The sequence below is a fragment of the Rhineura floridana genome, chromosome 5, assembly GCF_030035675.1.
Source record: "Rhineura floridana isolate rRhiFlo1 chromosome 5, rRhiFlo1.hap2, whole genome shotgun sequence".
Taxonomy (NCBI): Eukaryota; Metazoa; Chordata; class Lepidosauria; order Squamata; family Rhineuridae; genus Rhineura; species Rhineura floridana.
This window is the reverse complement of record NC_084484.1, coordinates 58,997,181-59,015,026: the sequence shown is the minus strand read 5'-3', so window position 1 is coordinate 59,015,026 and position 17,846 is coordinate 58,997,181. Positions and strand designations below refer to the sequence as shown.

The 17,846-nt window shown below is 40.1% G+C and overlaps 1 protein-coding gene across 1 annotated transcript in view; it reads right to left on the bottom strand.

Annotated features, from left to right (window-relative positions):
• AFF3 (ALF transcription elongation factor 3) overlaps positions 1-17,846 on the bottom strand; it is a 424,912-nt gene that overhangs the window by 170,482 nt on the left and 236,584 nt on the right. Inside the window, exon 5 of the mRNA XM_061626864.1 lies at positions 12,157-12,243. Coding sequence (XP_061482848.1) covers positions 12,157-12,243 — 87 coding nt within the window. The remainder of the gene's footprint in view (positions 1-12,156; positions 12,244-17,846) is intronic.

Here is a 17,846-nt window from a genome sequence, read left to right as displayed (position 1 = left end):
GTTTACAAAACATAAAAACCAATTGCACATCTTTGTTACAAAATACAATAATTAAAAATACACCGTAATTAAAATACATAATAAAACATCCCCATTATAACATTAAAATATAAATTTGCCATTATTAAAATCTGCAATAAAACAGTCCCATTAAAACAGCATAGCAATTAAAACTGCATATTTAGGTCAATCGGTTAAGAGAATGCCTGTGTAAAAAGGTGTGTTTTCAAAAGCTGGTGGAATGCTAATACAGCAGACAGTGCATTCCACAGCACCAGTTCTACCAGTGAAAAATCCCTCCTCTGTGTCAACCCAATCCAATAATCATTAGGCCATGGCAAGACTAACAGGTTTCCATTTATTGGTCTTAATACCCTCACTGGGTAATAAATTCCATTGAACTCAGTAGGACTTACTTCTGAATAGACATGCTGAGAACTGCAACTGCACTGTTAATCCCCAATTCTCCCTCAAAAAGATGGAATGGGATCCCTGTTAAAGCTTTTGACTGGCTTTCAGATAAAGCACCTTTGTGTTTTCACAAGCAATTTTTAAAAGACATTCAAATCTTAAAGTTTTGCTAGAATTTCAGGTTTAAAAAAAGATTTACAACAATGTATCTCTTCCTTTCTTTGGAAGAGTATTTAACATTTGTGCACATGAATGAAATTTGCCACTGGAGGAACAATCCATCTACTCTGTAAAAGTGATTTCTTGGTACATACAGTAGGGCCTCACTCATACGGCGGATTACGCTCCGGACCCCCGCCAAACAGTGAAAACTGCTGAAAAGCGGAACTCATTGAATAGAATGGCATGCGATGTCCCAAAACCGCCGTAAAAGTGGAACAAGTGCTGTATGAGTGGGGCTTTAGTCTAATTGCATCTAATTGAGACTGCAACATTAGCGAAGCGCCCTAAAGCGAAGCGCTGTAAACCAGAGCCCTACTGTATTCAACTGCTTTCTACAATAACAGTGGCCTACAGTGAGTGGCAAAGAAGATAGCCATTTTTTAATAGTGGCAGCTATTCTCAATTTGCCAAAATTCAAAAAGCACCTTAAAACATAGCTTCCTGAGAAAAACCAAAAATTGTCTGCTCTGATTCACTTCCACCCAAAGAATATGACCTGAATTTCACCACTGAAAAATAGCAGAAACAAAACAGCTGATTTTTAAGGTGGATGAAATGGCTGGAAAATATTCCTTATAGATTCAGTCTTAATTCTTTTTGGTTAAGAAATGCCCTGGTATTTTATTTCTGAAATGTCAGATTTGCATTTTTTAATATTCATATTCAGGGTCGTCCCTCAACAATTGTCTAGACCTTACTTGAGCCAGTCATTATGTTCTTGACTGACATTTCCTCACAGGAGGATATCCTATCTAAAATGTCTTTTGGTACCCTGTGGTACAGTTCTGGAACTGAAGACATACTGAATCTTGTAAGTGTGAACCTGCCAAAGGTGTATTGAATGTACACAGCCTGGCATTCTTGTCAGCCAACAGGATTTGCCAAAATTCACTATTGGCATAGACTAAATAGTTCTGGGATTGGTAATTTATAGATTATTTCCTTAACAGTAAAAAAAATGCTTTGTTTTCATGCTGGTCCAAAATATTCAACCCAGTGATTTACATAACGTATGTACATATGTACGTACATACGTGTGTGTGTGTGTGTGTGTGTGTGTGTGTGTGTGTGTGTGTGAGTGAGTGAGTGAGTAAGTGAGTGTATGTAAGCATTCCCAGTAAATTGGGTTAATCTTTGTTATGTGCCTGCAAGTCGATTATGACTTATGGCGACCCTGTGAATCAACGACCTTCAATAGCATCTGTCATGAACTACCCTGTTCAGATCTTGTAAATTCAGGTCTGTGGCTTCCTTTATGGAATTAATCCATCTCTTGTTTGGCCTTCCTCTTTTTCTACTCCCTTCTGTTTTTCCCAGCACTATTGTCTTTTCTAGTGAATCATGTCTTCTCATTATGTCTCCAAAGTATGATAACCTCAGAATTATACTTACCATAAATTATGAGATGGTCCTTGGGTTTCCATTTTTTCTTTGCAAGCAGTGGCTAGGCTAGGCATTCCCTTCTAATTAGTGACAGAATGCCCTATGGCAACAACACTACATCATGAGGTAGCATAATTCCCAAGCACATTCTTGGGATGGGGCAGCCAGCTTTCCTCCCCAAGAATGTCCCTGGGTATGATATTCATCATGATGTAGTATCATTGCCATGGGGGATTTTGTCCCATATAAAAAGAGACGCTGCTACACTATGGAGGGCACCCTAACTCCCACCTGAAGAGGTGATGAAACTTTTTTCCTGTTGTTGTTTTTAAGGGAAGAAATCCTTAGTCACCTCACCATTAACTGTAAGCCTACTCCAATTAAAGTTCCCAGTTGAGAATCTGCCCACCCATCCAAATGTCACTGATATCCCCCCACACCTTCACAGGGGAATGATGGTCCCATTAAAGTGGTAGTAGGGAGGGTATTCACCGAACTGTTCTTTCTGTCTCTTGTCGTCTGGTAACTACCAGGCTTTGCCACAATAACTACTGGATTGACGAAAGTTAGATTCTTCTATTCCGGCTTGGTTCCAGGTTTTAGGGGTTACTCAGTAAAGTGGTCTGCACCCTTCTAAGCAGATAGTCTCCTAGTGTTCATACATGCATGAGGGTTACTTTATAATGTGGCAGAGGGGCAGACTATTTTTCTTTTGTTTCAAAAAGTTGCTATAAGGAATTTTAGAACTCTGGGGAGCAGCTTCCTGGAACCCATTGTTTTTTTTCCCCCCAGATATTTGTTTTGCCCTAGATATTGCATTGGTTCAGGGTATCGTGGGAAAAATATAATGGCAGCTATCAGCCAAATTATGACCACCAGAACCCATTCCTACCCAGGGATGAGGGACGGTGTAAAGCCTTAGAGTTCTATAATCAGGGGCCGACTGACAATCACTCAGTCAAAGAAATATATGTAAGCTTTAAAATTTTAAATGATTAATAGCATTACCTAACTAACATATATAACTGTATGTGCCAAATATAAATAATTCAAGCCCTAACCCCCTGTAGTTACAAGCATTGTGTTACTATTGCCAGGATGGTGACAGTCACTTTCACAGTTCTTCAGGCTGTTGTTAATGACCCCTCCTGCTACTCCCCTCCCACCCCAGCTGCCTGGCTGAGGGCTGCTGTATCTTTCCTTTCCTTTTCACACTGGTATTTTCCAGTCTGCTGCTTTCCCTTCTCTTTCCTTTCAACCGTTCTTCTTCACTCCCACACTTACTCCAGTTCTCTTCCAACCATTTTTACAACTCCATCCATTCTGTGTGTGTCCCCCCTCCCCCGCCCTGGCAACTGCCAGAAGATGCTGCATGCTGACACCAGGCTTGTTTCCACCTTGACTGTTACCTTCATTTCCCCATATAATTCAGGTGCTCTTGAACACTCCAAGGTAAAGTATAAAGTATAGATGGTACCTGTGAGTTTTTTAAATGGAGTGTTTTCCTTGTAAGCAGCAAAGTCCTTGAGATACAACTTTGTAGTATATATGAGCATCCCATTGATTTTCTCTTTCTGTTACATTAACTCTTTGTAGCAAATTTAAATTAATCATAGCCCTTAGATTCAATACAGCTTGACATCAAAATCTACTAACTGGAATTCCAATTGAGCTGCCTCATCATTCCAATTACATTTATCAAACATTTGCAGTCCATTTCCCATAGTATGGTACTAATCTGGTAGTGAATGTTAAGAAGGTTCAGTTTGCAAGGCATTTCAATTATTGAGATTATTTTAGCTTGTGCCCCTGTATTAATTTTAAAATTATCTATTAGTGATAAATTATGAGAAGATTGGCACACCACTTTCCTTCCATAGCTGAAGAACTCAGGGTACTAAGGAATAAATAATATGGATTTCTATCTGTTTCTGCAGACCTTAGCACTTATTTATTATGGAATTTATATTTAGAGGTGAATGAAGAATGCCCTCCTGTTGACACTCATCCCGTGGGGGATGCCATCTTTTCCCCAACACAACTAGAACATAATATAGCATCTTTCCAACCAAAGCACTGTGGTCTAGCTGGCCACCAACTATTGCTGCCTCACATTGCTTGAAATAGCCTAGAAAAAATAGGTTTAAACAAAAAGAGCAGGAAGCAGAGTGGAAATACAGTTTGGAAACTTCAGTTGGTTCAGAATACAGCCCCTTGAGTTTTATTGCAGCTGGATGTGTGATCATGTGATATAGTTACTGTACCAGATACAACAGCATTTCCCAACCTTTGGATCCCCAGATGTTGCTGTACTATAGTTCCCATAATTCCTAACCATTGGCCGTGCTGGCTGGGACTGATGGGAGTTTTAGTTCAGCAACATCTAGGGACCCAAAGGTTGGGAAAGGCTGAGCTACACTGTTTGGGTTTGAGTTGCCTTCCACCAGGAGTTAAACTGGTAGGCAGAAGGCAGGGGGTATTTTCTGCAGCAGCCTCACAGCTTTGGAATTCATTGTCTATTGAGTTCCGCCGGACCAACACAGTAGGTCTTTCAGAAAGAGTGTTAGCTTCACTTTGCACCATCCAATAAAGATGAATATTGGAAGATTCAGGAGAGACAGAAGGAAGCACTTCTTCATCCAGCACATAGTTAAACTATGGAATTGGCACCACAGGATATAGTGATGTGCTCCAATGTGGATGGCTTTAAAAGGAGATTAGGCAAATCCATGGAAGATAAGGCTATCAATGGCTTGTACTATTTCCAGTATCAAAGGGGGTATGCTTCTGAATACTGGTTCCTGGGATCATGAACAGAAGGCTGCTGTTACTCTCATGTTCTGCTTGTGGGCTTCCCATAGGCATTTAATCGACCATGCTGGTAATGTACTAGATGGGCCTTTGGCCTGATCCAACAGGGTTCTTCATCCAAAAATGCCGGAAGTTGAATGGTTGCCATTTGCTCAAACATTTTGCACAAGAAGGGAATATTAATGGCCCACTGGTAGCTGTTGCAATCTTCCAGGTCTAAGGACCACTTTTTAAAGAGTAATATTAGGACAACCTCCTTAAGAGGACCTGGATTGTTCCCTCTTTAAAATGGGTATTCACCACCCCAGCCACTAAATCTTCCCTGTTAGATGTTTTCGACCAAAAACTGCATGAGATAGGCCCTCATGTAGTAGACCACATCTCTGGGAGAGTCTTGTCACATCCTCAGGCCACAATTGAAATTCATCCAATACAACAAGAGTAGACAGTTGCAACATAATGTTTGTGTTGAAATTTTCTTCCTCTAATTTTACACATTTTATCAAAACAATTAAATTTGCCACATTTTCTGCATTCTTTCCAACACGCTTTATAAAAAATTATGCTGTGGTTGATTTCAGACTTCTAGCAGACCTCTGTGACACTTACTTGTCTAGGGACTTTGCTAGTGCTAGAGCTCCTTTATTTGGATACTGCACATCTTTCAGTATTTTAGAAATATGTTGCTGTGAAGGGCATCCATTTGTTTTTCAGCTGCTCCAGCCTTTTCATCTGCTTGTAGTCACTTCCTTTTGCTCTGCATATATTCATCACATGTTCCAGGGTTAAACTATCTCTCTTTTAATAATCTGGCTATTAAGCCTGCTTGCCTTTATGCCACACATTATGCAACCAAGAAGAAATCTTTAATATGAAAGGCACATATTCATCACAACACTCAAGGGGCTTCTAGATAGTGGCTTAATACTGCAAGCAGGTTTTTCAGATATTGCAAATGGCTCGTGGGAAACAGTTTATTTACTTTTTATTTTTTAACTCTTTGGATTTTCTGTAGAAAAGGTAAATCTGGATTAAATGGGGGAAAATATGGCCTGGCAGTTTTGATGCTAACAAAGTCATCCATGCATGAGGAGCCCAAATCCCACAATAAGCATTCAACTGGAAACACGCTTACAGTGAAAAAGAAAGCATAGAGCCCAGGGCCGGCTCCAGGCATGCCAGGGCCCTTGGGCACCAGCCTGCCCTGTGCCCCTCAGCTCCCCTTTTGCAATCTGTGGAAGCAGCCACGGGAGGGATTGCAGGACAGCAGCTTCTGAGCTGCCTGCCATATCCCCCGGTTCACCTACCTTTCTCTCTGCTGTTTCTTGTGGCTGTGCGCACTGCGCACGCAGGTTTGCCATCAATCAGTATGGCAGCCAAGGTTTCCCTAGGCTGAAGCCTCTGCCACCATCTTGGTTGATGGCAGCAATGCACTCGTGTAGCACACATGCCTGCCATCAACCAAGATGGTGGCAGAGGCTTCAGCCCCTTAGGGAAACCTCAGCCGCCATCTTGATTGATGGCAAACCGCAAAAAACAGCAGAGAGAAAGGTAGGTGAAGCAGGGGGATGGCGGGCAGTTCGGAAGCTCTTGTCCCGTGATCTGCAGCTCCTGTCCTGCTTCCGTGGATCGCGGAAGGGGAGCGGAGGGGCCCCTGTAGCTCCAGGGGCCCTCGGGCCAGTGCCCCACCTGGCTGCCCTTTAGAACCAGCCCTGATAGAGCCATATGACTAATTTAATTATGTGTTCATTCATTTCTAAGTTGGGTTTTTCTCTAGCTCATTTGATTGTGAGGGGCTCATGAAGAAGTCTTCAGAACATTTGGCTGATGCTCATTTTTAGGCCACCATGGCATTCATGACCAACTGTCGCTCCAATATTATATATAAAGGTTTTCTGTCCTTCTTGTGAAATTGCCTCTGTATTTGTCTTTTATTTGCTCAGATTAGTTGAGATAGCTTTTGACTAAATATAGACTGAATTATTTACAGTTGATGCAGGTTAAAGGACATTATGGTACTTGGTATAGGGTGACCTAACATTGCCTAGCCAGATGCACAAGGGAGAGGCCCTGGTACATTTTTTACTGGAATACTCTTTGTATTTAGATCTGATGATCTAATATCTTGAGCCCCTTATTGATGGAATTAGAAATAATTCTTTTAAGCAAAATTTTATTGATATTGGCAGGAACAGATTATTATGTGAACATATAGAACTGTCAAATTTGTTAAGACTGGCTTTAAGGAAGCAGAAGTTGTTTGCAATTTTAGATTATAATATATCTTAGTATATTTTAATGAGTTACTGTAATAGTATAATTTGATTATATTCTACTATAGTTTAATGTATTCTATGTGTACCTGTTTTATTGCTGTTTTTGTGTATGCTTGATTGTCTAATGAGCAATAAGTTTGGTTTCGACTAATTTAAAGCTGTTATCATGAACTTGTGAATTTAACACTGCATACTGAGTCTTGTGAAGAACATGTGCCTTTCATATGCAACCCTTCTTCTTTGTACACAGTATGTTTCACATTTATTAATCAAAACTGTAATGTTTCCTTATCTGCATTGTCATCCTCAAACTGAAAGGGATCAAATACTGCTCTTGCGTCTTCACCTTCCACATGAAGAACGATTGCTGACTGAAGTCTCTCTTATCTTCCTTATCTGCTCCAGTTAGAATCGAGTGCAATTCAAACCCTTGATTTTGCCTTCTCCAGTTGTCTGCTGCATTTTCTTCAAACATTATATTGCCTAGAAGATTTTGCTGATCTATTTTTGTTGTTGTTTTTTGCTTCACTGTTTTACTTTCAGTTTATCTTCTAACACCATGTAATTTTTTTTTGCAAACTTTGTAAAACGATGCCACAGTAGACTGAAGTGTGGAACAAATAAACTGTAATTCACGTGAAATCTTTACAACAAATGAACTAAAAATGGCTGCTGCCCAGGTATCAGTTTTCTTTGGGCATTTCCCAGATCTGTATCGCCCAGACACCCATGTATGTTTTGGTTCCTAAGATAACTACGAAGGGGATCAAAGGGCTTACAGTTTTTGCTATGTTCACATTCAGATGTCACAGGGACACTCAGGAGAAAATACCAGAGAGGGAGAAAACACACACACAAGTGTGTTTTTCTAAGCCTTCGTCTTCATATTGTTGGAAAGGCAGAGTATAAGTCCAAATGAAATAAACCACACAGTGTAACTATTGTAAGACACTGTGCTTATGATGTTTATTATAAAATAATAAAAACCACATGTAGAAGGAAAAACTCCAAAACTCAATTTGTTTAAAACCAAAGTGCCAGAAGGACAGAGTTTTATTTAAACAAGAAGCATACACTGATGTACATCAGGAGAGAGAGTCAAAGAGTCTCCCTCTCGAATCATGGACCCACAGGCTTATATAGTTTTACATACGTCACATTCAACCTCCTAGATTTATCCCATACACGGTAAGCTGGCCATTTCATGAGGTGCGGTTACTACTACACATGATGTATCTCCTCCTTAGAGTAGTGAGGAGGGGTTTGCAGAGCATGTGTTGAATGCATGTACTTATCACACTTCAGGGTGGTTCTTTACACATCTCAGGTGTTACATACTCCTATCCACTGTCTTAGCTAGAAGCAGATTCAAACCTCTAGCAGAAAGATTGCACATATCTCTGCTGCCCACAACTTCCCTTCTTCTCCTGCTAGCTGGCAGAGTGCAGAACTTCCTCATTTTCCTTTGTGAAGATGTACCTTAAGATGCGATAAAAAACTTCTCAGCTCTTATAAGCAGATATAAGCATAATGATTATAGAATCTTCCTTATCAGAAAGGTCAAAGTTCATTATTCTTTCACACATACATCTATAGTTACAGAAAGTCATGAGGAAAAAACCTGAGACATATATACATAAATATATATGTGTGTAAGGAAATATCCTATATGCAGGTATATGTGGAATGTCACCTGATATTCCTTTTAAAAATACCTTTGAACTTAGAAAAACAAGTAACATGGAAAATTCCTCTCTTTTCCTGAATTTTAAAAAAATAATATAACAATAACCAGAAATTGAAACTCAGTGCACCCCATTGATTAAAACTGGACAATTTCAGTTTACTTGAGGGATTGCATTGGGATTAGAGGATGTACACTCCTGTTTTCAATTGCCTTGATCTACAAGGCTTCATGAGCAGTTTTTTCTGCTTACTCCTATTTTCAATACTCTACTGAATCACTGGGCTGCACTGTATCTGCCACCAGCCTATAAGTTTAAAAAGCAATTCATCAGAGAGGTGACTGAAGAATGAACTGGAAGACAAAAACAGCTGTACACATGGTATGCCTTGCACACCATTAACTCCCCAGCTGGATTGAAGCCAATAAGCCTTTGACATTAAATATCCTTTATTGTTATACAGCATATACAATATGAATAAAATGAAATTTTACAGATAGTTATTTAGCTTTGATTTCTAGACTGATATCAAATAAGCTTGGCTGTAGCCATGACAGCCTGTGGAATTTTAATTGCCTATTTAATACAGTGTAAATTTCAAGCTGTCAGACTAGTAATTAGCTGAAGTACAGGTTAAAAGTAGTTCAAAATGCCTGAGGGCTAGCATCATCAATATTATATTTTTAAACACAAATGAGCAAAAACTACTTCTTTATCGAGATGTGTGGTTAATTTGCCACATCAATACAAGTACAGGAAACACTTTAATGTTCCTATCTCCTTACTAATGAATTGTTACAACTATTTATCCTACTTCTCTCTCTACCAGTAATGCTGCTCCCTATGTAAGATGAAACCTTTATTTAGGAAGTGAACCAATCCATTTGGCTTTCCCAATTTATGAGGTTGCTGTTTTTTTCTGGCATTATCTATCTCACTGGAATGATATACTACACTTCAGGTACCTAACTTTAGAATGGCAATAGCTACATAATATGACATTTATTTAGCATTTATTTATTTACATTCCACAATGTGCTGCTACTGTTTTGCACAATGCAGTTGTTGGTATATTCATTGGCCAGTAGCAGTAGCCAATAACTAGGGATGGGTGAGAATTCTGCTGAATTAAGATTTAGTACTGGATTTTTAAATGGTCTGCATATTTTTCATCTTTGCTGAGTGATCCTGCAGGGTGATCAAATATTCCCTCAAATATATTGTTCTTTTATTGATTTTACTTATAGCACAGCACAGCACAGCATAGAAGTACAGAGTTCTCTCCCTCTTCCATGCCCCACCACTCATATAATCCAAACTCCAAGTGGGAGGAAGAAAGCCAAGTCTCACCCATGTTGACTCTATGAGGAGATGGGGGTGGGGCATGGAAAGCTGCTTTCCTCTGTCTCTGCTTGCTAATATGAAATCTGACCAGCCTCAGTCACTCACAGCAGAGAAGGAGGAAGTGGCAACAAAACTACTTTCCTTTCCTTTATCAATATTTTCTTTCAAAATATTGATGTTTTCGTTCATTTATCAATATTGCCTTTCAAAATATTTTGAAAGGAAATATCAATATTAATATCAATATTTTTGGAGAGGGGACTCTAATCAATACTGTCTGTTAGGTTGACGGAATGCTTTCGAAGCAGCAACAGCTAACAGATCCCATCGCTACCAATAGCACCAATAGGGAGAAGTGAAGGAAGAAGATAGGCGTTCGACAGAAGAGTTACAAAGATGGGAGCAGAGGCAGCAGACTGTGTAGATTCGGCAGATTTATGGTAACCAGTCAAGAGAGTGATTTTAAATTAATGTTGACAAAGAGCTTGCAGTACAATTTGCCTTATGTAAGTGAAAGTTAGGAGGAAAAAACAAAAAAAACCTATGTATTAAATGTTTAAAGGCTTGATCTGTGGGTCTGAAGTTTCCCAGCAGACTTATTGATCAACTGTTATGCAAAACTTTAGATTTAGGTCCACTTGCTGGTTATCTTTTCAATCTTTGGTGAAACAGTGCTTAAGACTGCAATCTTATGTTCACTTACTAGGTATATAGTCCAATTGAATTCAGTGGGGCATGCTTCTGAGTAGACATTCCTAGGACTGCACTATATGTTCCTAGAATGAGAAGAACACAGGCTTGCCAGAACCCTTTCCCAAGACTGTGTTTACTCAGTGATAAAGGGGAGAGACTCTGCATATGATAGAAGCCACTCTTCATACATTCAAGGAATGAGCCCTCACACTGAAAACAGATGCTAGCGCTAAGCCCACTAACTTCTCATTCTATTAATGCTCAGATCCTAGTCTATCGTTTCAGCACAAGCGCTTCAGACAGATTATATTAAAACGTTTCTGTTTCTTAAAACAAAAAAAAATATTGTCTCTTAAACATTCATTATTTTATATACTTCCACATCCAGATTACATACTTGCACGTTCCACATCATTGGATATATTCTGACCTCAGCAACATACCTTAAAGCTTTTGCTTCTGGCTGGGCAGAGTTATAATTAATACGATGGTCAACAGGTAAACTTTTTTGAACAATTAACTGTCCAGCCTTTGACCTATTAATCAAATGATTAGTCTTTTCCATTTAGATTACAAAACCTTAAGGAAGGTGGGGTTTTGTGAAACCAGAAGAAAGGAGGGGAGCAGTTTCTCTTAAATGTGAAATAATTTATAAATAAATAAATAAAAAACATTCTTAGAAGAAAAGGCCATCTGATGACAGCCAGAACTGTCTTTTTTCTGAGCACATGCAGTTAAAAACATCAATAAGTAATTAAATAGTTTTTAATTTTCTGTACTTTTGTGTTGTTTTCATTTGGGTTGTGTACTGCAGAGAAACATGTTTTTAGGAAGATAGTGGACTGAATGTAAATGAGATAATCCATAATTTTCAAGAATGCTCTTGCACGCATATTAAGTAACAAGAGCTTATTCATGCTCAATATAAACCCCACGCTTACTGAGTGAGCCCTTTCTTGTTCTTACCACTGCAACACAACTTCAAAGAAGATAAAAGATAAAGTTGTGGCATATTATTAGTTATGACATAGGGCTGTATCCAATGCTCCACATGTGTAATTCTGCTGGCTCAGCAAGACTTCCATTTATTCTCCTCTCCCCGTGCACCCCAAAATGTGCTTGAGAGACCCCCAACACTTGGGAGCTGTTTTTGAGGGTGCATGGGGGGATGGAGGGACAAGAGAGTAGAGGAAGCTCCTTTGAGTGCAGACTCCTTGTTTTTCCACAACAGCATACTGAAGTCCACTGCGCCAGCAGAACTGCAGCATGGCATATAGTCCATGGTCCTCATTAGAATGGCGGATAGTAATGATAGAGCTAACGCTATTTACCTTGCTGGTGAAAGGAAACTTGTTTTGTTCCACTTTGCCAGGTGTGTGAATAGCAGAAAGTGGTGGAGGCCAAGAATGGGTCATTTCCTTAAAAAAGAAAAAAGAAAAAAGAAAACAATTTCAAAATTATATTTAATATTTTGAAAAAATTGTAACACACTAGAGTTAAACATGCTAGAAGAGAAAATTATGAATTTCAGATAATTATTGTGTAAAGCGCAACCATTTATTGACGATTATCAGTTTATAATTTAGTTACTAAATAACATTATATTTATAATAATTATTGAACAAATATTCTAAGTAGTTGGTTTTAATTCTTCCTATCCTTCATGCCTTAATTCTCACATACAAGTTAGGCAAAATCCCTTGCCTCTGAATCTAGTTCTTGGGCCACCCTGGAATCCTGTTATCTGGCACAACTGTCTGAGTAGATAGCACTTGGCACTAGGTATATGTAAGGGCAGAAGCTCTCCCGTTCCCCATAGCATCACTTAGAGAAAAAATGGTGGGCATCAGATCACTGATTACATTTTGACTCATATCACAGGCCAACCATTTCTCTGGACATAATGGAAGGGATGAGGAATACCTATCTTTTTCAGAACTACAAAACAAATTATTTCTCATCACTGCTAAATGGCAACATCTACCACTGAAACACATCTTTGCATTTATATGTGGCCCAGCAGCATGCAGTGCCTCAGATTCCTGTCTATTTCTGAAGGACTTAATTAACTTATCACATGTCTCCATCTATACTTTTCACGTTTAAATGATTTCTAGAGAAAACTAAATTTGACACACAAATCATCCAGTAGGAAGAAACAGGGAATTAGAAAAACCCACCTAAAACATCAGTGTAGTGCTGCTCTTGTCATTATATGTCTCTTCTCACCAGGGCTGGTTCTCAGGGCCGGACCCAGGAATGCCGGGGCCCTTGGGCATCAGCTTGCCCTGGGCCCCGGGGCGTGCGTGTGTGTGTGCGCACGTGCACACGCAGCCCCCCAGCTACCTGTCTGCTGTCTTTTACCATTGCCCTTAACGAAGATGGCGTCCGTGGTTTCCCTAAGGGGATGACGCCTCCACCACCATCTTTGTTGATGGCATGTGTGCGTGCTATGTGCATGCATCTCTGCCATCAACTAAGATGGCGGCAGGGGCTTCAGTACCTTAGGGTAACCACAGCCACCATCTTTGTTAAGGGCAATGGTAAAAGACAGCAGACAGGTAGGTGGGGGGGCGTGTGCATGCACACACACACACACCGGGGCCCAGGGCAAGCTGATGCCCAAGGGCCCCGGCATTCCTGGGTCCGGCCCTGCTTCTCACTTGATCAACATCTACTATTGATCCCGCAGAAATCTCTCTTTACAACTTATTGGACTCTACATCATATTTTCTAGAATCTATCTAGCCCAGCTAAATGTTGACAGTGTGGGAATCCATGTCTCTTTTACACAAAATGTGAGTATATACTGTGGTGGCCTCTGTCTGGGTTGAGGTTGTCATTTGTTTCAACCTTGTCCTAGAAATGTTTTTCCTTGATGCTGGCTGATGTCCATGTACATCTGAATTTTATCCCTGCACATTGGGGCCTAACTAATAATAAGAAATGGATTCTACAGGCTCTCATGGTGGTGAAAAGCCTCATACTCTTACTTTGGGAAGACAAACTTCCTTTATTTATCCATCAATCAATTGAAGAACTTCCCCTATCTGAATACACAACATACCACCACTAGCTCACTCCACGTGCAACAATTTTCCTTCCCCTTCCCCACTTTGCAAGCTATAACCCCCATCCCATCCTCTCCTTTCCCCTTCAGTCCTTATTTTTGTTGTTATAGTGTTGTAAATCTTCCCATGTTTAATGTTTGTTTGAGAATGTATTTTACAGTAAAATATGCAACAGTTGATATAGTCTGTGAATAACACACACAGTTACAGAAAAATAAACATAGGAAAAACAATTTAAAGCTTGTATGTGTGTTATGAATGTTATCTTTAACCCTTCCTTGATAAACAGTTTGTTTTCTAATAAAAGATGCAACCTTTTATTTATTGGGAGCTACACAGTGTATTATTCACAAGTCATCTCTGTGGATGCATTTAATCAGAATATCATTTAGCTTGCTATTTCAGTATCTGAAGTGTTTTCTCATTCACTCATTTCTAGTAAGGTTTTTCCTGTTATAATTGCTCTTATAATTTTCATCTGATAAAGAATAAGATGTAAATAACCTTCAGGTATTTCCCCCCCTATTCTTTATTTCTAAAGTCACACAGGAGAAGCCTTTGACTTCACACCTTGTTCAGATTGTTTTTTTGACAGAATTCTACTTAGGGAGAGATTTGATTCGATTTTAGATTAATTATTTTCTCTAATTGCAGGAAGGACCTAATCAGAAGATGCTATGTTCAACATCTTCCTGGTCCTGGGAAATCTTTCTAGACTAGGGCCTGGGGAACCTGTAACCCTCCATATGTTGCTGGACCTATCATTGGCCATGCTGGCTGGGGCTATAGTCCAACAACATCTGGAGGACTACTTGAAACTTTGAGGGCAGGGTCTCCTGGTTCAGTCGTTCAGTACTTTTCGTGAAGAGTACATCTAAAAACTACTTTGTTTTTATACTAGAACCACCAACTGATGGAAGGCAAACCAGTTTGCTACATTTGGACACAATGGCAAATGAGTTCTTCTCTCCTTCACACATACAGGAAAGAGTGCATGCGCCCAAGACTGTCATGGCTGCTTGTGCACATGACAGAAATGGTTTGCTGTCACATCTAAATATACCCATTTCATCACCTGTTACAATCTGGAATAAGGTTTTAATCTAAATAAGATTTAGATGAAGACTTTTGAAGAACAAGGAATGTCACAAATAGGAAATCCAGTAGGGGCTCTGCCCCTGCTTCCTTTGCTCATCAACCCCACCTACTGTTGCCAAAGCTCCCTTCTCCACTCCATGGGTTGTCAAAGTCCCCTCCCCCCCAAGGGTTAGCAAAGCTACCCTTCCACCCCCCACTATCCTAGCCAAGCTTGTTGGAATCAGACTCAAACCTGCTAGTATATTTTTCTCTGTTATGTTTAGAACTTAAGTCTAGAGCATTTCATGGATCAGCTTACAGGTTACATAGGATTCTGCATCTCTACACAGCATAACTAGGCAGGACTACACACAATTAGACACACACCCCTAACACGCTTAATTAGGTTCAGGGCAGGCTCTTTCTACTTGCGTGAGGAAGGTGTCACAGAACAAAAATGTGTGAGTAAGCGAGCGCTCCTCTTAGTTGGAAAAGTGAAGGCCAGCTGAGACTGCCGGTGCAGCTGTCTACATGTCTGGGGCAATGACAGCGGCACCTCATTGAGATCCTCCTCATCTAGAGGAGGTGTGCGCGGTGACAGTGGCTTGGCTGAAGAGAGGGGTGGAGCTGAGGAGAAGGGGCTGGCTCCATCAGCCTGGTTGCTTTGTTGTAACTGGAGCTAAGGGGGAGGAGATATCACTGTCAAAGTGCTGAAGCCTTCTGCTTCAGCACCTCCTTGTTGTACGCCACTGCGACCCTCTCCTGGGTCCCATTCTGTATCTTCTTCTTCTTGATCACTCCAGGAATATTCCACAGGACTCATGACATCCATGGGTCACCAAAGCTCCCCCCCTCCCACAGATCATCAAAGCTGCAGCCCAGCCTTCCATCCGGCCTCCAGGCTGCTGCTGCTCAGCCACCACCACTGGCCTCCTGTCCAGCCTCTTGCCTGTCCTTCTACTCAGGCCGCAGCCGCCAAGACCCAGCCAGCTGGTGCTGTGGCTGCTACATACCTTGCCGGCTCATCCCGCTCATGTGATGTCATGATGGCATGACAGCACAAGGGCTTACATTTATATATATGGAAATGAAATTTATCCTCTATTAACCTGTTAACATAAAAATATAGTTATGCAGAGAAGTGAAACAGAGTGTCTACCACTTATCGATTATACTATTTGCTCTACGTTTGACATTGTGTTTTGTAATCTTGGCAGCCACATTATTTGGTACAGCTATGTATAAGCTTCATATAGATTTATATCATGGCATTTAGAGTACTCACACTGGAATAATAGTAAATATAACCTGTCCTGATATATAAAGGTATCAACAGGACCCTTTCAGTGAAGTTTCTGTAGAGAATTCAAAACACTATTCACTAATAGGAAAAAATCCTTGCAGTTTAAGAATGTACCTATAGCCAACAGATATTTCTATCAAACTTTAAAAAGCAAGGAAATTGGGCAGCTATGGTGAATGCACCAGGGGAGCAGGAGACCTGACCTCCTCTCTGAGATATTGTACTGCCCTACAAATTTGTCAAAAAGCAAACACAATTTGGGTTGGTCTTTCACAGTCCAATCCACTTCCTGTGTAGCTTGGAAGAATTTGGTAACATGTGCCTCTGAGCATATGGTGAGTGGTGGCAACACCTGTAATCAGGACTGCATCTCCAAAGATGGAGAATTACATTTTTTGTGTGTTTGTTGGTGTTCTTCTTACTTTGCTTCTTTCCTGTGTTACAAATGTTTCTACAGAGAATCTAACGTAGAAAATTTTATTTCTCTCATTCATCCTAGAAACCTGTGTCAAATTTATTTTTATTAATTTCAAAGCCTTTTTATTGGTGAATGTCATATGATGGTGGAGACAGCCTTTTGTGTTTCAAATTGAGGTTATGTTCTTTTTCTATTTTGGGTGCATTAACAGTTGAATCTGAAACAGCAGTTTGATGTAAAATCAGACTGATTACAATATGTTTAGCCTGCCCAAGATACATGTTTTCAGCCTGCTATGTACAGACCACTTCATTTCAGGCAAGGTGGGCACGATCAAGTAAAAACATAGAGCACACCTAGCAGTTTGCTAGAATATATTTCACCTCTCACTGTCTTATCTTGTGCTAACTGAGACACTCCTGATGTCCACTGGAGACTATTCTCTAGAATAGTTAGTCCCATTATTCCACAATTGTTTTTGGAGCTTTTTTAGTGTAAATTTTGCAAAGTGTTGCTGTACTTCACATACAGAAATAGAAATCAAAGAAAATGATTTACCATAGGAAACTTCACTAAAATTGCAAAGTAAATCAGACATATTTAAAGATACTATCTCAACTATATCAACTGTTTTAATAAAGTTGCTTCCTCCCTGCTAAAACAAGATCAGCACAGCACAAGTCTTCTTTCTATTATTTGGGCCGATTGCAGATGTTGCCACCACTCACCATATGCTCAGAGGCATATGTTACCAAATTCTTCCAAGCTACACAGGAAGTGGATTGGACTGTGAAAGACCAACCCAAATTGTGTTTGCTTTTTGACGAATTTATAGGGCAGTCCAATATCTCAGAGAGGAGGTCAGGTCTCCTGCTCCCCTGGTGCATTCACTGTAGCTGCCCAATTTCCCTGCTTTTTAAAGCTTGATAGAAATATCTGTTGGCTATAGGTATATTCTTAAACCGCAAGGTTTTTTGCCTATTAGTGAATTTCTCTGCTTTTTAATCCGGGAGGTAAGAAATAGGATCCTGTTCAAGTTTGCTGAGAATGCATTGATCATTTGCATGCTTATTGAGGTCAGTGGGATTTACTCCCCTGCAATCATGCTTAGGATAGGTGAAACTGACCACAGGGGATGGGGGGAGGAGACAG